At 35.5% G+C, this 26,807-nt stretch overlaps 2 protein-coding genes across 2 annotated transcripts; both read right to left on the bottom strand.

Moving 5' to 3' along the window:
- Positions 1–955: 955 nt before the first annotated feature.
- Positions 956–6,667, bottom strand: LOC135637854 (pentatricopeptide repeat-containing protein At1g06710, mitochondrial-like). Its single transcript, XM_065150693.1, is given in 2 exon segments — positions 956–2,105; positions 3,439–6,667. Coding segments are annotated over 2 exon segments (3,057 nt in total). The 5' UTR covers positions 6,454–6,667; the 3' UTR covers positions 956–2,063.
- Positions 6,668–11,321: 4,654 nt separating this feature from the next.
- Positions 11,322–15,930, bottom strand: LOC135638332 (dolichol-phosphate mannose synthase subunit 3-like). The gene is made up of 4 exons (XM_065151425.1): positions 15,810–15,930; positions 14,105–14,238; positions 13,906–14,013; positions 11,322–11,734 (listed from the first exon to the last, which is right to left on the bottom strand). Exons 2-4 carry the CDS (start codon positions 14,204–14,206, stop codon positions 11,675–11,677), a joined length of 270 nt encoding a protein of 89 aa, XP_065007497.1. The 5' UTR covers positions 14,207–14,238; positions 15,810–15,930; the 3' UTR covers positions 11,322–11,674.
- Between the last annotated feature and the right edge of the window lie 10,877 nt (positions 15,931–26,807).

Raw genomic sequence — 26,807 nt, 5'->3', positions numbered from 1 at the left:
TTCCCAATATATTGTATACAAATAAATATATGTCTCAAGTATTTGATTTGTAAAATATTTTTTAGAATCTATGGCTATGGTTATTTCTAATTTGTAAAAAAGCATAAATTTGTTATCCTACCGAAACAAGATATTTTGTTAGAACTATAACTATAACTATAACTATAACTACCGAAACAAGATATTTTGCACGATAAGTTATTTGCATACCTATGCTTTTGAACTAAGAAAATTAGTGGATACGTCTTTTAGTAATGACGAAAACTAAAAAAATCTAAGATGATATGTCCATCCATTGAAGAATTCAAGCAACTTTAACTAATCTAAGTAGCAATAGCAATTGCCATTGCCATTGCTGGCTGACACGCCTTGGAAAAGCCACATCAGCAACAAAGTCATCTACCTTTGCCAACATTATATATATCTACCCAAGAATCAGTGGTTTCCTAAAACACACTCATCATGAAAGCAACTGAGGTTCTCGATCTTTGATGCCTTATTTCGATTCATGTTTGGGAATCAAGAAATAAATGTTTTGATTCATACGCTTGGGACACAATAAATTTGGGAACCGAGAGCACAACAATTTGATGTATATATGTTTTTTTCTTCTCTTCCGACTACCTTCTCTTAGATAACCCATAGACATAAATAGAATCTTTAATACATACTATAAGAAACATATGCCAAAGATATATTGCCAACATGGACAAAGTGAGGCACAAACTTTTGAATTAAAAGACAAAATTCATTATATTTTAGCTTCACGAGCACAAAATAATAACAGGAAATTTTTCCTATAAATTATATTCATGTCTCCCATATCTTTCTCGCTTTCACAATAAAAATTACAGCAGGTCAACAAATCCAATTGATGCAAACACATGATGATCTGGCATAACCAAACCAAGTGTAGTAGCCAAAACCTCTTTAAAGAGTAGATAGAGATAAAAGCTCAAAAAATGATATGGCATAACCTATCAATTCTTAATTGGTCTCAAGAACGGAATGCAGCAATATGTCCCTCAAAAAACTTCACTTTTCTACAATTGATCTCCTGTCTGCACTCACAATACCTTGATTTATGTACACCTCATCCTTCTCAGAGAATTGAATCCAAGAAGCGATGATACAAGCCTAAACGCCCTTATTCATTAAGTTCTTAGCTCGTGAGCGGCAACGAATCATCTTCCTACAAGAATAAGATAGAATATAGTCTTGGATACTATTGGCTTTTGCTCGAAGCTCACAGATGTCTTCCCATAGTAAGAACTAGGAATGAATAGCATACATGTCAGCTAACATAGAAATGATTTGTTCCCTCTCAGTAAGGACACTGACATGATTTCGAGTAGATGATACATCGTCGTATGGCACAGCACCACCTGCAATAAGCCAATTTAGACACTGCCAGATCATGCAATTTCAAACAAATATAGATGATAACTCAAAAAGGGCAGAGACAGCTTGCTCAATCCATGAGCCTTTTTGGATGTTAATAGAACTGTCACAAGGAATGTTCCAGGAATCTAAGGTCCAACCGTCACTATGACTATGTCAACCCCTGCTAACTGATAGGTAAGGTAGTGTCCAGCTGACAGAAGTCGAGAAACATCTACAAATAGTTCTTTGTTACTGGAGACGGAGTTACTTGACAGATGTGTTTATGATGTATATATGCAGAGAGAGATACAGAGAGTGATTGAACGAACTTACCAACTTATAGCTGAAATGTTCTTGTACTGTTCAAAAGCAAATGGACCTTAATCACACCCATGGCATGGTGCAGGAAGGGTGTGCAGAAGAGGACAGAATTTGTGAATGCTGCATCAAATCACAAACCTTTGTTCTGATATTCCCCAACATTGATACTCATAAAAGAATGTGGTAAGCAGAAAAGGAACATACGTCTCTTACGTAGCAGCAAGCATCCCCAAAGATCCCTTTTATTGTGATCAATGCAAATGCTTTAAGTTAAAAATGCCACAAGAAATCATTGACTATACCACGAAATGCAACTCGTTATAATAAGTTGGAAAAAGAAGGCATGGAAAGAGACATGTCTAGTTCCCTTCAGATGTTTCTTCATTATGCCATTCTATACCCTGTTGCAAATGACAAATAAAATCAGCAACAGTAACTGGAATGAAAAAATAGCTTCATGTAGAAAAGAAAAAGAGAAAATGCTTACATCTCTTTAATTGATTATCAAGTAGGAGCATAATGATACTGGTCCAAGAGAAAAAAAACATCATAGTCTAAACAAAAGTATGTAACACCTTCATGACTAGAGGCACATGTTTACTTTGGCTTTGCAAAGGTTCAGACACTAAATATGAAGAGATACAGTTCAATGAATCCATAAATGTCCTAAGAACTATTTGAAGAATATATCAAATGTTTCTGTTCTTTTTTGTACAGACCGACTCTATTGTCTTCCTTCTCTATGTTATGTTACTGGCTTTGCAAAAATTAAGGCACCACATGAGAAGACAAGCAAATTCATAGTACCCTAAAACAAGGTTTGCCGTACCGGACTGTACTGCCCGGTATGGGCGGTACGTACCGGTCCGATAGGCCAGCGGTACGCGGACCACTTCGTACCGTACCGACACTGTAGCAGTGTACAGTAACACTGTAGCAGTGTACAGTGCTCGGTACACGTGAATGTACCGCTCGGTACACCTGGGTGTACCGAGCGGTATACCGTACCGTACCGGTACCGAGCCCGGGTCGAAACGCCGGTACGGTACGGTACGGCGAACCTTGCCCTAAAAACTATCTGAAAATTATTATTACAGGTATTTTATTTTTTTGTATGGATCAACACAACTTTTTTCATTCCTACCTCAAACTATATTATCAAACAAGACTGGGAAACACTAGGCAACTTAACTTCAATATAGGAATATTCTTGGCATCATAGGTATCACAATCTACAAAGATATGTATTAATCTTTCAGTATTCTTTGGGTATGTTTGTCAAACAGGATTCACAAGCATCAAATACACTTGGCACCTTACCGTATTGTCTCTCCGGTTCTTAAAGACAAAAGAAGAACCAAATTAATTTTCACTTAAAGAAGAACCTGGTGGCAGGAACATCATCAATACATTATATGAGGCTAATGATTCTGTTATTTGATAGACACAAAATTATATAAGAAGTATTTCTTTGAGGAAAATGAAAACTACCCAACAGTTTTTTTTAAGAATCAAAAGTACATATTATCAATTTTGGTAATGTAACTGACATATCACAAAGTTCAATCTTCGAAACATTAATATAAAACCAACCAACTCTATCAGTTGTTCTAGCATTTTTCATAACTTTTACTAGACAGCATGAACCTACATGCACCATCGAATAATAAGAAGAATCAAAAGAAAGAAATTGTATGCACCACTGCATAATGAGAAGAATAAAGAGAAACTAACCATGTTGTATGTGGTGTACAAAAGCTGGAGTGCTTCATCCCACTTATTAACCCTGAGGAGTCCCTTGATGAGGCAAAAGAAAATTATCAATTCTGGCACATATCCTTTCCTTAGCATCTGACTATACAATTCAATGGCTTTCTCAACCTTTGATGCTAAACAAAGACCCTGAATTATTGAAAAGTACATGTTACTGTTTGCAACACTTGAACATGACAAATAACCCTCTATCTCTCTGTGCAACTCCAAAGCTATTTCCAGCTGACCAGCACTAGAAAAACTATTTATTAGAATGATGTAAGCAGGAGCAATCGGTATCAAATTGTAGTGTGTTATCTCATCTAAAAGGCCAAGTGAACTAATAAACTTCTTACTAAATCCTTGGATGATGTTGCGGTGGCCTGATATGTGTCTTGGCCAACAAGTTTGCTTCATCTCCTCCAAAATTTTGTGGGCCTTATCCAGAAGGCCAGCAGTGCAACAATGGTTTATCAATACATTATATGTGATAAAATTTGGGGCACAACCCTTTTCAGTCATTTGCCTAAAAAGCTCCAGACACATATCAACTTTAGAGGCTTTACCATATCCATCTATCAAGGCAGTATAAGTTACAACATTCGGATTACATCCTTTTTCTTCCATCATCATAAGAAGCTTGTAAGCCTCATCTGTCTTACCTACCTTACAGAGCCCATCAATCATCTCAGTATATGTGATTACATTTGGAGCACAAGAGTTCTCTAACATTTTTGAGAGAACTTTAAGAGCAAGATCAAGCCTTTTATCCTTAAACAACCTGTCAATTAAGGAGCTGTATGTATACACATTAGGAGTGTAACCATGCGCAGACATTCTGACAAATACCTCCTGTGCATCATCAAGCTTGCCAACCTTGCAAAACCCATCGATAAGAGCATCATAGACTATGTGATTTGGCTCGCAACCAGCTGACATCATTGCATTCAATAAATCACGAGCTTCAACTACTTTATGAGCTTTACATAAGCCATCAACCAATGCACCATATGTGAAAACATTTGGCTGTGCGACCTCGTTACTACCACCTTCAAAGTAATTACTGCCAACTGTATCCTCACAAATTCCCCTCATCTTTGCATAGATATGGCAAGCCTCTTCAATCTCTCCAGCTTTGCAAAGGCCATCAATCAATGCAGTATAGGTGACAACATTAGGAACACAATCCATACTAATCATGCTCTTGAAAAGTTCATTTGCCTTGGAAAGTCGCTTTGCTTTCAAGTAAGCATGTATTAGTGCAGTATAGGTCACAACATTCGGAAGACAACCTTCTCTCTCCATTTCTTTAAACCATCTCCAAGCCTGTTCGATAAGCCCAACCTTACAAAAACTGTCTATCAAAATCGTATATGTATAAACATCAGGAACAACATCATTCTTCTTCATTTCCTGAAATAGAAGGAAAGCCTTTTCCACCATACTCGCCTGACAAAGAAGACCAATCACCTTCGCATAGGTGCTAGTATCAGGAACAAATCCCTTCTTCATCATCTCGTTTATAATCTGAAATGCCTTATCAAATTTCCCCATGTGACAAAGGGATTGAGCAAAGTTGCCAACATTTATTTTGTTTAGTACAAATCCAGCATCCAGCATCTCCTCATAGGCTTTTTCCGCCAGATCCAACATGTCAGAACTTGGCAATTCTTTATTTCCACAGATTCCTCCAATAAATATGTTGTAAGTCACATAACCAGGTCGACAACCACAAGCATTCATCTTCTTTAACAGCTTATATGCATAAGCATAGTCTCCAGTGCTGCAATATCCATGCATCAGAGAATTAAACAATGATGGGCTAGGATTGCAACCCTCTATAATCATCATGTTAAGAATTCTCTTACACCAACCAAGTTGTTTCTTACTTAAAAACCCCGAAAGCAATGTCCTATATGTCACAACATTTGGAACACATGAATTGGACCTCATCCTATGAAGAAAAGACATGGCTTCCTCGAAAAGAGAAGCTTCCAACAATCCACTAATCATTTGAGTACATAAAACAGTATCTAGTGTGAAGTCTTCTGCCTTTATAATGTTGAGAGCTTCTACCCACTGTCCTGCTTTACACAGAGCATGCGCAAAACAGCCCATCGTGAACCTGTCCATACAAAATCCCGATTCAGACATTTCTCTGTGAACCAAAACAGCTGAATCTAGTCGATCAGCACTCAGAAGAACCCGAACCAATGCGTTATATGTCACCTTGGATGGCTTGTAACCAAAGTCCTTAAGCCGCCCGAGCTCTTCCAGAGCCTCATTCCAAAAACCACTATGACAACACTTCCGCACGAGCACATTTAACAATCTCCCAAGCACTTCTCTATCCTCCTGTCCAATTTCTCTAAGAAAATGCTAAGGGACTCTACTCTTCTTATCAAAGCCTAAAATTTCAATCAATGCGTCGTAAGTCTGACCCGTATGGCTATAGCCAATCTGCTGACCGGCCCAGATGAAGAATCTGAGCGCCAAATCTGGAATACTTACTAATCTTAACGCGTCAATCACCAGCGATTCATTCAAGTTTCCCCTGAATCGCCTCAGTATCTTCTCGGTATTGTCATCGAAATTACTTCCACTTGCCCTGACCACCTTTGCGATCAGAACGGCCTCCTTTGACGATTTTCCTGCATCAAGAGGCTTTGCAGCGAGTGTCTCACGGTCTTCGACTGCGGCTTCTTGCAAAAAGGTGAAGTCTTTCATCGAGACCGAGGCTTCCTGACGATTCTCTCGATCATGGGACGCGCCATCCCACGGAACAACGAACCCTGGATCGTTCAACTCTCTCAAATCGTCGTCGGGCGAGGAACAGCTACTGCCGCTGCTGAAGAGAGAAAGGCGGGGTCTTTTGAAGGGATTATGGCGGGAAATCGAGATCAGGCATTGGGACGGAGGGAAGCAGCGATTGGTCGAAAAGAAGGAGGCGACGGCGGGCGACCGCGAGAGAACCACCGCCGCTGCCCGTCGGCTCATGCTGCGGCGGACAGGAAATCGGGGATTTCAGGGCTACGGTCCTCAAGACCCAATCTTGATGACAGAATTACGAATGCCAAAAGATCAGATCTTGGCTGGCTTTCGGGGTAGGAAGGAGGTGGGATTCAATCGCCATTCTCGGAGGAATTGAATGGCGTTTCCATAAACCCTAGCAGAGGAGAGGAGAGGAGAGGAGAATTTAGGCTTGAAAGGGTGTTTCTGGATATTTCCATTCCTCTTAAAACCTCACTCCATACATAATGATAGAGCCAAAATAAATTATTATATAGTATATCAACATTATTCCAGGCGAAGATTTTATAGTTTATTGTAAGCTCCTTTCCTCCTTGAATCCTGTTTTTATCATTTTTTAATCTTTGAAAAAACATTTTATCTTTTATTACGGAATTATGTTATATGAATACTATTTCTTTTCACCACAATATCGTGTTTTCTCAGTAGCACAATTTTTATAAATATTGTATGATGATGTAGAATATAGACACTTTCTCCGATGTTATGATCATCGACCAAATATAAACCTATGCACAACAAGTCTCTTTTTAATCCAAAATATATAGAATAATTTATTAAAAAATTAATAATGAGGTTTTATGACACTTATGTTTGACTTCCTTTTAACTTAGTCTGTGCCTCTCTAACTCTCCTAATGCACTTCGTTGAGATCAAAAATTATTTTTTTCATATTATGATTAAAATTTTTTTTATCAAAAAATACTTAATAAAAAAAATTAAGTATTTGATTTATTCTTTTTCAATCGTGAATTATCATTTTTTTTCTGTATTATATTTCTGTCCTCCTCTTCAAATTATCCTCATCTCATTCACCGTCACTTTGTTTTCTCCTCCTTCTCCCTCCACTCCACCTCTATAAACTCCTCGTCGCCTCCTCTCTCTCTTATCGTTGTTTCTTCATTCGTACCCTCTCACTTGATTTTCTCCTCCCACTCCACTTCTGCATGCTCTTCCTCTTCCCACTTTATCTTTGCATTCCCTTCCTCCACCCACTTTACCGTCACCTCTTTCCCCTACCTCTTCCCCTTTGACTTCCTCCTCCTCTCCCTCGCCTTCATCCACCTTCCTCACTTAGCTTCTTCTTTTCCTCCCCTCTCTCTCTCTTATCGTTGTTTCTTCATTCGTACCGTCTCACTTGATTTTCTCCTCCCACTCCACTTCTACATGCTCTTCCTCTTCCCACTTTATCTTTGCATTTCCTTCTTCCACCCACTTTACCGTCACCTCCTTCCCCTCCCTCTTCCCCTTGACTTCCTCCTCCTCTCCCTCTCCTTCATCCACCTCCCTCACTCAGCTCCTTCTTATCCTCCCCTCTCTCTCTCTCTCTCTTATCGTTGTTTCTTCATTCGCACTCTCTCACTTGATTTTATCCTCCCACTCTACTTCTGCATGCTTTTCCTCTTCCCACTTTATCTTTACATTCCTTTCCTCCACCCACTTTACCGTCACCTCCTTCCCCTTGACTTCCTCCTCCTCTCCCTCTCCTTCATCGACCTCCCTCACTCAACTCCTTCTTTTCCTCCCCTCTCTCTCTCTTATCGTTGTCTCTTCATTTGCACTATCTCGCGTGATTTTCTCCTCCCACTCCACTTCTGCATGTTCTTCCTCTTCCCACTTTATCTTTGTATTCCCTTCCTCCACCCACTTTATCGTCACCTCCTTCCCCTCCCTCTTCCCCTTGACTTCCTCCTCCTCTCCCTTTCCTTCATCCATCTCCCTCACTCAGCTCCTTCTTTTCCTCCTCTCTCTCTCTCTCTCTCTTATCGTTGTTTCTTCATTCACACCCTCTAACTTGATTTTCTCCTCCCACTCCACTTCTACATGCTCTTCCTCTTTCCACTTTATCTTTGCATTCCCTTCCTCCACCCATTTTACCATCACCTCCTTTCCATATTTCTTCCCCTTGTCTTCCTCCTCCTCTCTCTCTCCTTCATCCATCTCCCTCACTTAGCTCCTTCTTTTCCTCCCCTTTCTCTCCCTCTCCCTCATCCACCTCCTTCACCCTCTTTTCCTCCTTTTTCTCATTTTGTTTTTTTTTCTTCTACTTCTACACTAGATTAATCATTATACTCAAATTTACTCAATAGCAAAAAATATTAATTTCTATATAAAAATATTCTAAACTTATAATAAAACTAAAAAACTTATATTATCCTAAAGATATATTAATTTTTATATAAAATTATCCTAAATTATCTAAAAAATAATTATATTTGGGTTACACTCGAATTATACTTATTCACAAAATATATTAATTTTTATATAAAATTATCTTCAATCCATCACAAATAGAAAAAGTTATGCTAAATATCTTATAATAATATGCTAGTAGTTTGGGAGAAATTTAGATTGGTTTATTAAAAGTTAACTCGAGTTATACTTAATTATATATTTAACTTAAAAAATATCCTATTTGAAAAGTTAATGATTCTAAACTCATAAATTTTTTTTAAAAAAATGTATATATGTTAGAATCAAGTGCTAGTAATTTTGAAAACGTTTAGATTGGTTCAATAAAAATTAATTAAATTACACTCGCTCGATCATAACTTCAACATAAAATATCATATTTCAAAAATAATCACCCTAAATTTATATAGAAATGAAAATATGATGATAAACATATTAACATATTATTATAGTAGCTTTGGAGAAGTCTAGACATGTTTGATAAAAATTCAAAGAGTTACACTTCATCATATTCAACCAAAAAAAAATATATTATTTTTAAAATTAATTATCTTAAATTTATACAAAAATTAAAAAAATAATAATAAACATATTATCATCCCACCTTGATAGTTTCCGAAAAAAGGATAGGTTTGACAAAAATTCTTACACTCAATCATAAATTTAACATAAAAATATCTTATTTAAAAAATTAATCATCCTAAATTCATATAAAAATAAAAAAGAATGATAACAAACATATTAGCTTCTCACCCTATTAGTACAAGTGAAGTTTGGATAGGTTCGGTAAAAATCCAAAAAGTTACACTCAAATCATATATTCAAACCAAAAATATCTTATTTAAAAAATTAATTATTCTAAATTTATATTCTAACATATTAGCATCTTATCTTAAAAGTTCTAGAGAAGGTTAGATAGATTTGATAAAAACATTTAATAGGTTACACTTCATATCGATGCAACTCAGAAAATATTCTTTTTAAAAATTTATTCATCATAAAATCATAAGAAATTAGAATAAATGATAGTAAATATTTTAAAATGATATGTTAGTAGTTGTAGAGAAGTTTAAATTAGTTTAATAAAAAATTTATTATACTTGAGTTACACTCAGACTACACTCAATCACAAATTCAATAAAGTCCAATCCAATACATTGCAATCAAACTCCACCTGATTCAAAGTGATTCGATCTCAATCACTTAGAACCAACCTAACTCATGGATTTGTGACTTCGAATAGCATGATTCAAATACATTATTAAGATTTTTAAAAAATACCCCTTAATAAAAATTGAATATAGGGGTGTCATATATTAAATTGATAGAATTATTTGTACCATAAAAAAGAAAGAAATAATTTTAATTGATTGGCTCCTTAAAATGATTTAAAAGATAAAAATAAAATATTAAGGTCTATTTTAGCCCTTGTTGTTTTGGTCATTAACATCTTAAACTCTTATGATTTATTCATGTATAAAATAACACATATATTTTTAAAAACATAGTATATAAGCCGCCGACATAAAGTTTGAGTTAACATACGTGAAAGTCTACTTACATAGAATGCTGACTAACAATAAATTATTAATATAATAATACATATAATTTATGGTTAAGATCCATTTTAGCCCATATAATTTTGGCTATGGACCTTTTAAGTTGGCTTACTCGTGCTTAAAATAACCCATATATTTAAAAAAAACGAAATATATAAGTCTCTTTTGTGAGTTAACAAATATTAAAGTCTATTTATGTAGCATATTGACTCACAATAAATCATTAATATAATGATACATATAATTTAAGTAAAAAAAATTAAAACCATCAATGATGGGAGAAGGCGTCATCGTGGAAGTGACCACCAACTGTAGCACCGAGCTGCTACTGCCTAGTAGAGCATCACCCGCACACAGCCTTTCTCGCACTTACGATAAACTTAAGAGCTTTCGACGTCTTGCTAAGTAGTAATAGCTCAATGCTATTGCTGGTAGTCGCTTCCATAACAATGCCTCCTCCTCCGACATTGATGGAGGTCTCAATTTTTTTTAACCTTAAATTACACATGTCATTATATTAATGATTTATTAAGAATCAACATACCCTAACATCTACTAATTTAGATTTAACGAAAAAAACTTATATACTATGTTTTTAAAAATCTAATGATTATTTTAAACACAAATAAATCATGAGGGGGGGCTAAAATGAACCTTAACAAAAAAAAAAAAAATCTTTTCATTTCACTTATTATAATAACTTCCTTTTTACTAAAAGGAAAATTATCCTAACAATCCATATTATACCCAAAAGAAACTTTTTTTAACTTTGAAAATATGCATGAAATAATTAATATTCTTAATCCAAATAGCTAATTTTAACTTAATTACATCTAAACTAGGGTTTTAATTTAGATCTAAATAATCTGATCTTTAAGGTTAAAATAAAGGATATGTTGAATTGCTAGAATATTTTATTACGAGTTAGAATTGTATTAATTGAGAATAAAACAAAGAAGAAAGAGGAAGAACGAACGATGAGCAAAAATTAGTGACACCATACTGATTAGGTATATCTGAACACAATGCTTCGCAAGTCATTCAAATGCTGGCTTTTCATAATTGGATTTAGCTAACCTGATATTGTAAGAATAATAATAATAATAATGTTCAAACAAAATTAACAAAATTTCAAGAGATACAAGTGTCCAATTAATAAAATAAATGGAAATTTCCCCAAATGCCAGATCCATAAACCGGCAGATCACAAAGGTCATCAAAATTTCTGGTTCACATTCTGGCATGTAATGTAACAGGAAACGGAAGAAATGACTATTGTCTTCTAACAAAAAGCCCATGGAAGGAATCCAAGCTGCAATCTGTATGCATTGACAAATGGAGGAGAGGGGAGATTTCTGGTTCACTGCTTTTATGAGTCTCATGATTGGATCAGTGATAATTCATATGGCAAACAACTTCAGAGTATGAAATCCACTTTAATCAGCACCAACATCTACTCCCCTGCTTTTCAAGAATTCTTTGGCCTCAATGATATCCTGCATAGTAAAAGAGAACTAACACTTCTTAATGTAACTACATTATGAACCAAAATCTACAAGCATATATATAAGCAAGCAAATCATGAGACCTTCATTAGTCTCGAAGGATGTTGTGACAATTAATAAGACTAGATGAGTCTTCCATCAAAAATTGAGACTTAAGCATTTTGAGTCATATATTTTATGTTAATCAAGTTACTGAATAGTTTTATCGACTCAGATTTTAAAAGTTAATAGCAAAGCAAACCTAGTACTAAAGTGTGTAGGCTCAAGTTGAAAAGTAATCATTTGTGAATGAAGTTGGAGGCATATCACCGCATAAAACCACCACTGAGCTGAATCTCACACACCACCACTAGCTGATGGTTATAGTTTCTGTATTGGACTTCAGTTTATGAGTAGGGAAGATTGTGTGTGAGATTATAATTTCATACGTATAGGAGGTTGTGATACAATTTCCCTTATTGCTCCCACATGAAGTGGAAGGACTTTGAGATGTTTGTAGGCTCATCAAGTTATCATGTCAATTGTCATATTGAACCATATCATATGTTTGTAGACATATAATTAAATTTTTATATATAAGTGTCAATACAAAGTTTAAATCCAAAATTCAATTTCTGCAGAATTATGAACATTGAATTGATTGATATATAATTTTTTTATTCTTTGTCAATAGCTTTATCAAATTCAAGTGAATGTGAAGAATTCAACACTAAAAACCAACAAGCCTCACGCCAAATTGCTAATTAAGGCCTAGCACTGTCATACTACTTCTTTTATCAATCATTTTAATATGGGCCTCTAAACTTTCCAAATAAACTTGTAGGCTTTACACAATTTTGCCAAGATATGTTGATGATTACAAGCGGTAAAAATCATAAAATACCCAAACCCCAATGTGAAAGGTAGAATTGAAATCACACAAATCAAATAGGTAGTGAGTATCAACAATGCCTACTGGTGCCCATCCCCCAGCTTGGCAAGTTTGTTTCAAAGAATTTGGCATAAAACCTCACTAGCATAATTTATAACTCAAATAAAATAACATAAACTACAAACATAATGGAACAACCAGTAAACAACTAAAGCCCTGGAAAAAAAATTGAGAAAGAAGCTTAAATTGTATAAGCTTGCATCACCATGGTAATACACTAAGGTGCCCTGAAACAGAAAATTCAAGATGTAATAAGAGAAGGCGAAAAGTATTTGAAATAAGGTTCTGTTAATATTTGCTAATATATATAATTAATATAGCATTGGAGTTCATGAAGCATGAAAGAAAAGACATAAGGGAATACGATCTTTTTAACTTTTGAGTGAGGAAATTCTTTTAAGATTAGAAGTTTCTCAGAGTAGTTTCTCTCTTTTTCTTTAAATATATCAGTTCTACTCTAGTTCTTAGGAATAAAATGAGGCTATTGCTGGAGTTGATATTTAATTTGACTCCAATAAAAACTTCAACTTTCATAACTTTAATGTTTTTTTCTTATGTCAACCAATAGAACCAGCAAATTTTATAGTTAGTAAAGTTATCCAAAAAATGTGGTTCTAACTGAAGAAACCTCCTCGAAACCTCAAAGACTCAACTCACAAGCACATGGAGTCATGGACTATATAATTTGCAAAACTCTCCCAAGAACCAAGATAGAATTTTTTATTGTGTTGAGTCCGTTGACAACAGTGGATGAATATTCAACAATTTTACAGTGACCATTCCCTACACTAACTTCAAGCTATTGCAACAAAAATGACTAAGATGGTTTACCAGTATATGATCATTAATAGGAAGTATTTACAATTCCTTTATGTGGGTGAAATAGCTGCAGTGAGGAATATGAAGATTGTCATCCGTGATCTTTCATCATTGTGATTGGTAAATGAGTAAACAGGATATCTTCCTATGGCGTAAGTAATGAAGATTCAGAATTTATCATCCAAATAGGAAATAGTAATTGTAGCAGAAAAAAATTCCAAGAGAAAAAAAAAAATCTGTCAACAAAAAAATACTTGAAGGTTCTTTTTTGCTAGTCTTCATAAAAGACAAGCAATAATTTATGAAATTTGACTATGAAATTTCTTGTACTTGTAGAGGTGTGAAATTAGCCTGAAAAAGCAGGAATTTTAGCACAAAATTGATCAGAAATAAACATTATGACTAACGCAACCTTTTGCAGTAGTGAAGCTTCCTGGGGACATGTTGGAAACAGCATCAAGCCTACTCCGACCATGAGAAGACCATAGCATCCTAATGAAACAACTAGATAAACTGGCAGCTGGAAAATAGAACATAAATGTGTTGATACTTTATAGAGAAGATGATCATTTTAAACTTCAGATAGAAGGAATAAATGGCATGAAACTGACCAACCAAGTGTAGCTACGAGGAACTACTGATGTTTCTAGTAAGCTGATCCAAATGCCAGCAACAGCCACCAGCAAAGCCATGATCTTCAGAATGTGCTTCATTTTCAGTGTAGCATTCAATTCGATGCAGTTACCTATGTGCAAAGAAACATGATGCAGCCCAGATTTGAGTCAGTCATTTTTTGATGATTTGGTTAGTTTAATTATGTTAGGTTTAGTTTATAGTTTTAAATGAGTCTTTCCTATTTTGATTGAATTTCAAATGTAGCTTGTGTGGTGAATTATCAAGGATAATGAATTAGAGATTACGTTTGTTTTGATTAAAATAAGTTCATAAGTTTCCTAAATCTTTTAGTGTATGTGGAGTTCCTTGAGGCATAAGAAAATTAATCCCTGTCGGTTATACTTACTATTCATCCATGAACAGAAGCTCAACAAACTAAGTATCCCAGGTTTTTAAATAGGCAGTCACAATAATGGTTAAACAGTGAGTGTATTTGGTTTCCAATCAATGTAATCTTAGCTGCTTTGAGGTCTTACAGACGTGGTTTTCATCCCCTTCCCTCCGAATGTTCATCCATAGTCATATTTTTCCCATTATAGTTTCTAAGCCTCAATTTCTTCATTTTTAAATTCCTTGAAGCTGTCATTTACATCCTCTCATGATTCCTTTCACTTCCAAATCCTAAAAAGCCAACCTTTATGTGCTTCCATGTAGGATTATGCCTTCCAAGGACTACTACAAGCCACAATATGGACGGTATGCTTCTCTGAAGATTGGAACTCAAGATGGCCTCATCCTATCCCTACAAGTTACAATTGACCTGTTGACCTCAAGACTAAGCTTTCTTTCTGTACTCTCCTTTTCATGTCAACCAGGAAATTCATCTTCTCTCTCTCTCTCCTCCCTCGAAGCGTCTTTTCTACATTTTCTTTTTTGCACTTTCATTTAAACTCTTTTCTTTCCTCTTGCATAACCGATACCTCCAATGACATTGCAGCTTCGTGACTACATATATGGATTATCGCTTCACATAAGATCTTATCATTTTGGCGGTCACTGAAAAATCTATACAACTAAGTACTACTCCTCCAAAATTGTCAGTCCTTCAGGTTTCTTGTTGAATCTATTTCATCTGGCAAGGGCATTTAAGCTACCAATTAGGTCTATTGCAAACCTTTAATTTCATTTTGGCCATATTTTTCTGCTAAAAGGATTAAATTGAGCTGCTTTAAGAGTTGGTTTGGCACGGTCCTCCGTTTAGGCCCTGCGCAACCACCAACAACTCCATAATTTGTTTGGGTTGTTTTTATATTGCATCAGAACAGCTAAGATGAAGCTAAACAACATAATCATGATTGGAAGACAGCCCTAAGTTAAAGGTCTTATATATGCTTAGAGCTTTAGGCAACCAATGATCATAAAAAGGAAATTTTCTTTCTTTTACAAAGTTTTATTATCAACATAGCATTACTCTTGTCAAAGGCACCCAGAACATCAAATGCCAAACTTCGTGAGAAAATCCCTTCTTGCAACTTCACATCCGTCCAGCCTCGTGTCCTTCACTTCCTAGTATGGGTTTCTCCGCAGTCCGATCGGGCGGACGACCGGCTTAGGACGGGTCAGGTATGACCGCATCAGGGCGACCGGATCAGAGTAGGACGAGGAAGAAGAAGAGGAGAGGTTAAAGGAAAGAAGGCCAACCTGCAGCCTGCGGCTCTCGCTGAATCCCGCCAGTAGCGCGCTTGCGGTCGTCGCCGCTCACTGCGATGAAAAGATGAGGGAGGAAGAAGACAGATCTCACCTTCTAGAACCCGGGTATATATTATGGGCAAATTATATATAAGGAGATTACTATTTATAATTTTTTATTATTATTTACGATATTTAAAAACTCTAAATTATTTTCCTTTTCATTATATTTTCTTTCTTCTCCTCCTTCCTCCTTATTTTCTTAATTGATATAAATTGACTAAAAAATAATAAATAATAAAATAAAAATCAAAGAAGATGAGGTAAAAAAAGTAGTTTTTGATATTTATTATTTTAATTTAATATTTTTAAAATTATAGACATTTTGTAATAGCTCGACAAATGTTACCGATTATATTAGCCCAAAAGAAATTATGTTTCAAACATTTGCAAAACGGACTATTATCTTTTAGACATTTATAAAATATTTAAAATATGATATTCTATTTTTTAAAAAAAAATTAAAATATATTATCTTCTGGATAATTGTAAAATGATTCCGAGTATGACATCTTCCGGGTTGTCACAGAATGTTTGGATCGATATTTCAAATATTTTAAATGTTAACATCTGGAACTATAATATTAACTATTTTCTCCCACTTTGATTTCCAAGTGTCAGTAGAAAATAATAATTATGTTACAACATGTCAAGTATAGATGATATAATTGTATACTTGATATTATTCATGCTATATTAGATGCTAAATTCATCGATTTATCTATCTTTCGTAGGTTTTCACAAATAAGAAAGCAAGCATTAATTAGATGGGATGTAGAAGTTAGAAAGAGGCATGGAGTTGTCGATGTTATATATATATAGAGCTTAGAATGTGAAAAGCATAGAGAAAGGAAACCTAGAATAGAATTCTATAGTGGACGAAGCAAACAATATAGGGAGTGGACAAATCCAAATGACAAAAGAGAGACGACGACAGTCATCCAGATCTAGGAAATGTGATTGTCCATCTTCACTTGTTGGTGTTAAATTACTAAATAGACGATTTGAATGGATTATGGATTACAAATACCATCCTCCTGCAAAATAACTTTGCTGAGAGATTCTCAAATAAAGTGAAGGAAATTATTTTCGATATGATAAAAATGCATGGCGTGACAAATACTATCGACATTGAAGTAGAAAGATTACAATAATATGAGTAGCACCGTAAGGATGATATATAATGCACGAGAGAAGAAGTATAGGATATTAGAGAAAGTTTAAAGAATGAATATAAATACAACAATTAATAAAGAAGCTTGCTGGGCACAAATATATATTGTAAGTAACGATGAAGATAATATATCATTATCATATACTTATTTTAGTTGATTGGTTGCATGCTTTTCCACGAGTGTTAATTATTGATCGCACATATAAGAAGACCAAAATGCCTCTTCTGGAAATAGTGAGTGTTACATTTTCTGTTGCATGTATATGTATACAAATATCATCTGATATATTGACAAGTGTTATTATTAACGACAGAGCTTGTGAGGATGGCAATAGTTGGCGTTGATGAAGGGCTATATCATTAGTTTTTTCCAGATGCGAAGAACTATTGCGGATGGCATATGTGGAATAATATGCTAGCTAATTGCAAGAAGATATTTATATCGAGTTGGAACCTTCTACTGTTATCTTGAATACCATTTGGGAACACTTTGCTTTGGAATTTAAGAAACATCATAAAAAGGACTTTGACTGTGTTTGGTTGAGTAATTACAAAGAGAGGTCCATTGCTACATGGACTAATAAAATAATGTATCTGGGCAGCCTAACAACTAATAGCTATATTCCCATCCCAAACACATATTAATTATAATAGTCTATTCTACGAAGGACATTGCAAATTCATAACATTCGAACCATATAATGATAGGCTTAAGACACATCTTGGTTCTTCACAAGAATATTTAGAGTCATCTCGAAATATTGCGAATAGTTTTTTAGAGTTATAATATATCGAGATCCATGTCTCATTTGAGAGACGCTTAACAAACACTATTTCAAGAATTAAAAGGTGTGAAATACATTAAACATGATATTACGATTGCCATAGATAGTCGAGGACATTGAAGTAGATAAGGACACTTATGGTTGTATCGTGAGAGGCACCCAACCCATGCACACATGAGATTGCTGAGTATAAGAAGCACAGGTTGCTTTATTCCTTCGCTAGCAATCGATCATCGTTGGTTGAAGCTTGACTTTAAGTGAAGCCCCCTATTGGAGAACTAGCATATGACCTGAATCTCACACCCAAGTTGGATGTATTATGAAAAAAGTTCAATGCAAGTGATACACAGATGGCAAGATGATAGTAAAACGAAAGCTAAGATGACAAGATGATTGTAAAACGAAAGCTAAGGGAATTAGTCGAACCATCTACTATATCATTCATTAGTTCCACCGGTAGAGCTCTTGTAGACGAAATGTCACCCAAGATTGATACTACTTCAACACAGTGACATCCATTCCATCTTTATTTGAGATTATAGAATCTTACCTCACTCAAGATAGGGCTTGTCTAACTATTATCACGATGAAGTCGAGTATGAGGTCGAAATTGAAGGTACAACATGCACGATAAGAAGATGATGGAAATTGTTAGAGGGTACAACATGCATGACTATGCACATTGTTTTCCTCTAGATTATTTGGATTGTGGTTGACTTGTTAGAGACGTTGAAACCGATGAAAATTATGGATTTATTGCTATTATTGAGCTATTGGGCATGGGTGAGAACAGTTGGCCTCAGATCAAAAGAGATTTAAGAATGAGATATATCAATACAGAGATTATCGTAAAATTATATTTGTTCTTTTATCAACGCATCAATCGATAAAGTTTCCTCTTTTAAGATCGACACCTCTCCCGAGGGTTCTCCGTCCGGTCATAGCTATCGCTTTTGTGACTGATAGTCATTTTATGCACGTATTTACAACTAATTTCATAGGTACTATATAACTTAACATCTTTGTCTACACAGTAATCTATCCTTTCTATGCTGTAGGTACAAATATGACTGTTTACATTGTTGTTGATGCTGTTGCTCTTAGATTGTTTGGATGCTTGTATAGTTTTGATGTATACTGCTGCTAGGATTGAATACTGATGCCATGATTGGATACTTATCTGTATGGATACTGTTGCCAAGATTATTTACTTTATTTTTATATTTTAACCATGAATGGTATTCTCAGAATTAGATATTTATATGTATGGGTACTGGTACCAAGATTAGACACACATAATATCACAACTGACATAATAAATACATGAGGACTAACATTCATAAATTTATATAAAATATAAATTCATATATATAACTAATGTCCATATATACAAATAATTTATATCCACATATTTAGATATTTAAGCCCCACTTTGTTGACAAACATGTACGAGTATCGCAAGTGGATTATTAGGTGGATCTGCATGAATTAGATAGAGTACGAGATACGCCCTTTGGTAGATTTGAAACATATACAGCTGACCTCATATGCACTAATCAATACATGACAAACATGTATAAAAATAAATCTTCATGATTATATATTTGATATGATATAATCAAAGCATGATCAATAATTTCAATGACGCTCGATATGCGCTAAAAAAATTCGTAATTAGAATATCTTAATTCATGATTTAAAAAATAAATTATGAAAAATGATTAAATACATCTTACCACATCCACTGGAGGAGCCGCCTCCCTCGACTCTACCCAGAGTCATCTCCTCAACTATTTGTTAGGATGTTGAATGATTGGATGCAAAATAAGTGGATACCAATCCATATAATTAGGTGATGCGTTTTAGGGATTTCCAACTCGTGCACCATAAGATGTGTTACATGATATAATGGTCTTGCCAACATTCTCATAATGAATCAATGTACTTATACTCTATATATATTGGGTATATTTAACATCCATGTTATCATGTGATGGTAGATATGGAGGTTGTGGCACTCTCTATATGTATCCTACCTATCATAAGACCCTATCCGAAAGGTATGATTCAAGAATAGTATTACGCTTTAGGCATGGAGAGAAAAAGGTGATAGGCGGCATCAGATAGTATAATCTTACATCAAGATTAGGGTCCTAAATCACCTGCAAGAAAAAAAAAACCCACAATAATTCATTAGTTGGTTAATCTATAGTTAATTTACTATTTATTTTAGTTAAATACACTTATATTTTCAGCATTTAGGTGGTCGAGCATCACTAGGATATGTTTTAAATCAACTTGATCAACTTGATCTTTATGATGTTTCAAACGATACACTCAGGACAATTCATCTGTATACGTTGAAATAAGCTTCGATTGACAAGAGAAAAAATACTCATAAATTCACGTTTGCATAACAACAAAAGTTATTAATTACTAATAAAATTTATGTGTATATTATTTATTAACAACCAAAAGTCAAGTACTTAACAAATTGTTTAGCACTAACCCGAGATACAAATCCAAGCTATCGATACAAGTACGTAAGATATGCAGCTCCCACATGCATATGTCCCATCTGCATATAAAATCTCTCAAAATGTACAGGTACTAGTGTGCCACTTTTATCATAAAATAATGTGGATCGAAGCAGATACGATAGATATGACCGGGCAACATGCTGAGTACCAATCTCATCATGTGTATCATCAACGATAGAAAATATATGTTCTAATCAATCTAATCTAATACTAAGACCATGTCCCTCTTGAATAATTTACGTCCCTGAGTACATGTCAGTGTAGGAAAAGATATTAAATTACCCGTGATAGGTATCCTCAAAATAGAGCTAATCATTATACAACGTAATAGTCATCTCACCGAATAACATATGAAATGTGTTACTCTCTAGCTGCCACCACTCCGCAAATGATTATAACAGCTTATTGTTAGAATCTTAATGATATTAACAGGGGTGAACTAGTGTAATACTTCTTTTTATTGATTTTAAAACTTAGATCAATAAATCATTACTATTGATTTTCTTTTCAACAATGAAAAATCAACTATTCTTGTTATAACTTTTTCTTTTATTAGGCTAAGGGGTAACCTTTACGCTCTCTTTTCACACGAGATCTCTCATCTCCTATATTTTAGTATTATAACTAAACTCAAGAGAGGAGAAGACTCAAACTATGCTTAAATAAAAGGCAAGTCAATTTATAGTGATTTGGTCTTTTCAATCTATGTCCACTCTCGATTCCTCTTTCCTTGAGGCCATCGGCTTTCATGATCGATCCTATTTCCAATGAGTAAAGATCAACTATTCTTAAGTAGAGACTCAAATTATGCTCAAAATGATATTTTAAACTATTCTCAAAATAAAAGCTTACAACACTTTACTAGCTCAAGAATATATGCTCCATCAACTAAGTTTAACTAGGGTATTTATATTGCCAAAAGACTTTAAGAATAAAATAAAAAATTCAAATCCTCGAAATTTTAAACTATAAGCGATAATACTATCAACACTAGACGATACTACCATTGCAACTATATTATAAATTTGGACTCTAGCGATTCTATTGTCGGCCTAAGCAAGAATACCGTTGCCATAGGTGGTACCACCATCAGAAAGACTGACAAAGTACAACAGTACTTATCGACTGACTTAAGCAATACTACCACTTGGGTTTGGCGATACCATCGCCTAGGCCTATTTTAAGCCATTGGTTTAATCTTCTAAGAAGCACAAATTTACTCGACTTCAAGCCTAATAACTTTTGTGATTAGTGAGCTTTATTTCTCTACCTAATATCGATATATCGATTTGTTAGTTATATGTGCCCTACAAGCCAATCATGAGAGTGATGACACTTGTGACACGCTGCACAGTTTTTTTAATTGTTATTATTATAATAATATTTTATCACTTTATATTGATAATAAAAATATTCTCGATCATAGGTTACTCTTGGGGGACATCGAGATAACCGGATAGATCGGTGTACTATATACCCATCCATATGATGGAGATAGTTGGTCTCAGAGCTACTTATGTAGAGACAGTAGTGTTAGGATCGGGGTCGACATTAAGAGGGGGGATGAATTAGTGCAGCGGTAAAATAATGTCTGTTTAAAAACTTTCGTATGATAAAAATCGTTTCCGACGAAAAATCGTTTCGTAAAGATAATAACTTTAAAAGCGTATGTAGACGCAGTCAAAGCACAGTAAGAAGGAGAGGTAGTTTGCTATAAAAGAAAGTTGCTTAAAGTAAATACAAATCGAGTTTTAGAGTTGTTCGGTCAACGTGACCTACATCCACTTTAGGCTTCCTCCTCCGACGAACTCACCGGCGTCCACTAGAGGTCTTCCTTCAATAGGCAAAGACCAAACACCTTTTATACCCCTCTTTTCCTTTTTACGGGTTTAGGAGACAACCCTTACAAGCACTCACACCCCTCTTATAGAATTCTAAACTTAACGTGGAGGAGGAAATTTTTAAAGAGATTGCAGCAGCGTTTTCTCACTTTTGAATACTCTGTGCTTATGTGCTTTAACTAGGGATGAGAGGGGTATTTATAGGCTTTAAGTTGATTCAAACTTAGAGCCTAAAATTTTCCATCCCGGGTTCCCCGGGCACGTGCGGTACCACCGCCTGCGTTGGGTAGTACCATTGCCTAGTGTCAGTATGACACTAACACTACCCTAGGCGGTACCATTGCCTGGGGGGTAGTGTTGGGTGCTACCACCGCCTAGACTGGTGGTACCACCGTCTGGCACCCTACTAGGGGCGGTACAACTACCCAGACTGTTGGGAAATCTTGGGGGGCGACATCATATGCGCAGCGGAAGAACAAGAAAACAAAATCCCCGATTCCCAAAGAGATGTTCGTCGTCGTGCGAAGATTGGTGCGCAAAATCCACGAAATTGAAAAACTAAGTATAGAATAGATTATGTTACCTAGGGAGATCGTATATTCTTGTTTCCTTGCAGATCCTTAGGAGAGGGTGAAGGAGGTCAAACGTCCTCCTCTCTAGCAGTAATCCACAGAGCAGGGCTGCGACGATGCTCCTCAAAACTCCAGGCCTGCTCTGAGGTGGAGAGGGGAAGGAGAAAAAGAGAGGCAAGCAAAGGCTCTAGCCTATGAGGCTCTGAATCCCTCCTATTTATAGAGGTCCCCTGTCAAACCCTAATGGATCCTCCCCTAGTGGGTATTGGATCTGCATCCAATAACCCAAGCATTTTAGATTAGTGGATCTCTATCCAATAATCTCTCATGGGCTCTTATTGGATCTCGTCCATGGGATCTAATAATTCAGGGGCTTATTGGATATCCAATAAGACAAGGGCTCCGTCGGATATCTTATATCCGAACCTCTACTCATCGTAATATCTACCATATGTGTGTGACCCTCTAGGCCCAATATCGAGCTGACCGTGAGTCATACCTATCAGAACTCCTTCTAACTCAGTGAATTATTATATCTGTAATAATTCACTTGACTCATCGACTACGGACGTACTAGGCCACTACGCTGTAGTCCCCAGATGATACAGGGGAATCCAATCCATTGGACCTATCTATCCTCAGTTACCATGTACCTATAGTCCCTCATCAATCTAATATCCCAGAGACCGTATATCGAGCATGGTGCTATCAGACCCATACGGTTTCTAGTCGAAACTCGCTCTAATCAGATTCTCCCGAAGAACTCTTTCTCTCTCAACCCGAATGACCCTAGCTAGGGATTTGTCTAAGCAAGAACACATGGGATATTCCTCTTATGATGCCGAGAGTGGATGATGATCATCTATCGACACTCAATAGCCCTCGTAAGGTCGACTACCACTCCCAATGACTAACTGTACAAGATCTGGGACAACCAAACCTATAAGTCTGGTATCAAAGAGTGGAGAACTCATTCAGGACATCCTTGGTGTCTTAAGTTTAAGGACCATATACACCACTAGGACTACAGAATCGCTATCTGACAATAAGGCATCATCAACCATCCAACATTCCGTAAGCAGATCAATCAATGAACTCATTCTCTAATGAGCACCTGTATTGTATCCCTAGTGTCCCTACACGAGCAGCTATGAGACCAACTGCATCCATCATATGGATGGATATACAGCACACTAGTCTATCAGATTATCACGATGTCTCTCTCGAGTAACCTATGACCGGGATTATTTAGGATCTGTGTTTAAAGGTGAATCGATCTCATTATCATGATCTCATCATGATCCGATTCCCATTGCACAAATCTAAGGACATCACAATATATATATGCATATATGCAATAGTTATAAAGTGATATATGCCAAAATATAATAAGCAAAAAAATTTTGTATCAAGTCACATGTGCCATCACTCACGTGATTGGCTTGCTAGGCACCTATGACTAGCAATCTCCCACTTGACCTAAAGCCAATTGCCTATGTAATCACATCAAATATTTAAGTTAGGAATTGATTTTCTTTCCTTACTTATTATTATAATTTAAGGAAATCTTAATCTACTTCCTTGTTTGTTGATATAAAATAAGGAAATAACTAGTAAGTACTCCAAATATGATGATATCATATTTGTTAGTATATTAAATGGAAATAATTTATATTAAATAAATACGAAAATTAAAATTTATTTCCCTTAATAGAGGCTCACCTCCTCCTATTTAAAGGGAGGGATTTCTCTCCTTCGTTCCTCACCTAGTCGAGCCTGGCAGCGGGAGGAACGAGGAGTTACACTATGTTGACAAGAGAACGAGGAGTTACACCATGTTGACAAGAGAACGAGGAGTTACACCATGTTGACAAGAGAATGAGGAGTTACACCCTGTTGACAAGAGGTAGGTTTCCCTGCCTTTCTTAAATTTAAAAGTTTTGGTTTTTATTTTGATTCTTTGAATGTTGAAAGCTTGTAGTTTAAAAAAAATATTTATCAATTCTTTAAATGTTAAATTTTTTTATTATTACATTAAAGTAATCACTTGTATAATGTTGACCCATGATTAAATTTTTATTGTAGATTTAAAGATGTTAAAAATTTATATGTTTTATCTTATATTTCTTGATATTACTGTTTATCTTTAATCTTATCTAGATTAAGATATTATTAGATTAAAATATGTTATCTAAAATCTTTTGTGATATTCATTAATTTGAAATTTAAAATATGCTATTCTGAATGATTTAGAATTTGACTAGAATATGTTGAAATTTTATATGTATTAAAAGTATGCTTTTTATGTGAATTTAGAATGTTATTTCATTATATTACAGTTTATGTCTTTTAATGTATTATGATTTTTATTTAAATTAGAATGTTATTTCCTTGTTTTAAAGCTTATCTCCTTGTCTATCATTCAATGCGTTATTATGTTTTTTGTTTATATTGCTAATGAATATATGTTGCGGTATGAAATTATATATTATTTGGATTGAAATTGCTCACAGGCTAAGCCCAACCCATAGGTCAGGCCACAGCCTATTGGCTAGGCCTAATCAGTAGACCAGGCCCAGCCCGTAGGCTAGGCCCAACCCACGGATTAGGCCTTGGCCCGTAGGCTAACCCAGCCTAACCATCATGGGCGGTCACATGCGATGCACATGACTAGTCCATGGGCCAAGGCTAGGCCAGCTTTGTGTGATGCATGCCCAGTCATATATAATGCACATGACTAGTAGATGAGCTGGCTTGATCTAGCTCAATATTATTGTTGGATTTGAGCCCAAGTATTGATTGAACTAAACTAGGCTTGATTAGTATAGATCAATTCAGGGTGATTCCAAATTGATTCACTTATTCAAGTTAGTTTAACCTAAATTGAACCTAATCTAATCCAAATTATACTAGTCTAGGGTGGTTCTAGACCAGTTAAATAAGGATTAGAGATCGGTTCAGTTAGGTCCTAGTAAATTGAGTTCAATTGGACCAATTGAACAAGAGTTCAAGTCAATTGAGGGCTAATTTGTATTATTTGGTATTGATGATATTTGAAAAAAATTATTTAAATGTGTTATTTCATCCCTATATGGACATGACTAGTGTGAGATTATGTTATTTCCCTGCCAAGGGTAGGTAGGGCGATTCCCTTCGGGGATTAGCGAGCCGTCAGACGTGGCGGCTTGACGGTTCCTCCATCCGCTGTTGGGAGGAACGTGTCCCCACTTTGGCGGGTGTGGGACACCACTCCATCCGCTGTTGGGAGTATGATATGAGTTTGCCTGCATCCGCTATTGGGAGAACACAAACTCATCCCGTAGGTTAAAGCCTCTCCATCCGCTGTTGGGGGAGTGCTCCTTCGGGTATTTGATATACGCCAATGGGATGATTGATTGAATTTTGGTCATGTATTTATCTTGATTTGACTTTTGGGGTTCCTACTCAGCGTTGCTGAATTTTCTTTGTTTTTGATTTTCAGAGCAGCCTCCCTCTAGTACTAAATCGGATTCCAGTGGAGAGCGGACCTTCCTCTACCGCTAGGTAGAGCCACTAGGATGACTCTTGAAGTTAACATAACTATGTTTACTTTTCTATTTATAATTTGATGAATAAATGAATTGTAATAAATGGTTATAGATGATGAATAAAGTGATGTTTATCTATTTGGCTTGTGTGGAAATAAAAAAAAAAAAAATCAGGATGTGACATCTTTTTATGGTATCAGAGCATGGTCCAGGGCCTGTAGGTGTATTATGGTATGCCAGCATCTGTGCTTATTGATTCTAGTTCTACCCATTCTTTTATATCACCTTGTTTTGCTATGAAACTGCATAAGAATCGTGAGACAATGAATAATACGTTAATGGTAGTAATACCAGTTGGAAACTCTTTGATAGTTGATCAAATATATAGAAACTATGTTATTACAATTGAAAGTCATGATTTGCTAGTAGATCTTATTCTACTAGAATTTCAAGATTTCGATGCTATCTTGGGTATGGACTAGCTTTCCGCATACCATGCAAGTGTCGATTG

The sequence above is a fragment of the Musa acuminata genome, chromosome BXJ3-5, assembly GCF_036884655.1.
Source record: "Musa acuminata AAA Group cultivar baxijiao chromosome BXJ3-5, Cavendish_Baxijiao_AAA, whole genome shotgun sequence".
NCBI lineage: Eukaryota > Viridiplantae > Streptophyta > Magnoliopsida > Zingiberales > Musaceae > Musa > Musa acuminata.
The sequence above is the reverse complement of the archived record's forward strand: the minus strand, read 5'-3'. Positions and strand labels throughout refer to the sequence as shown.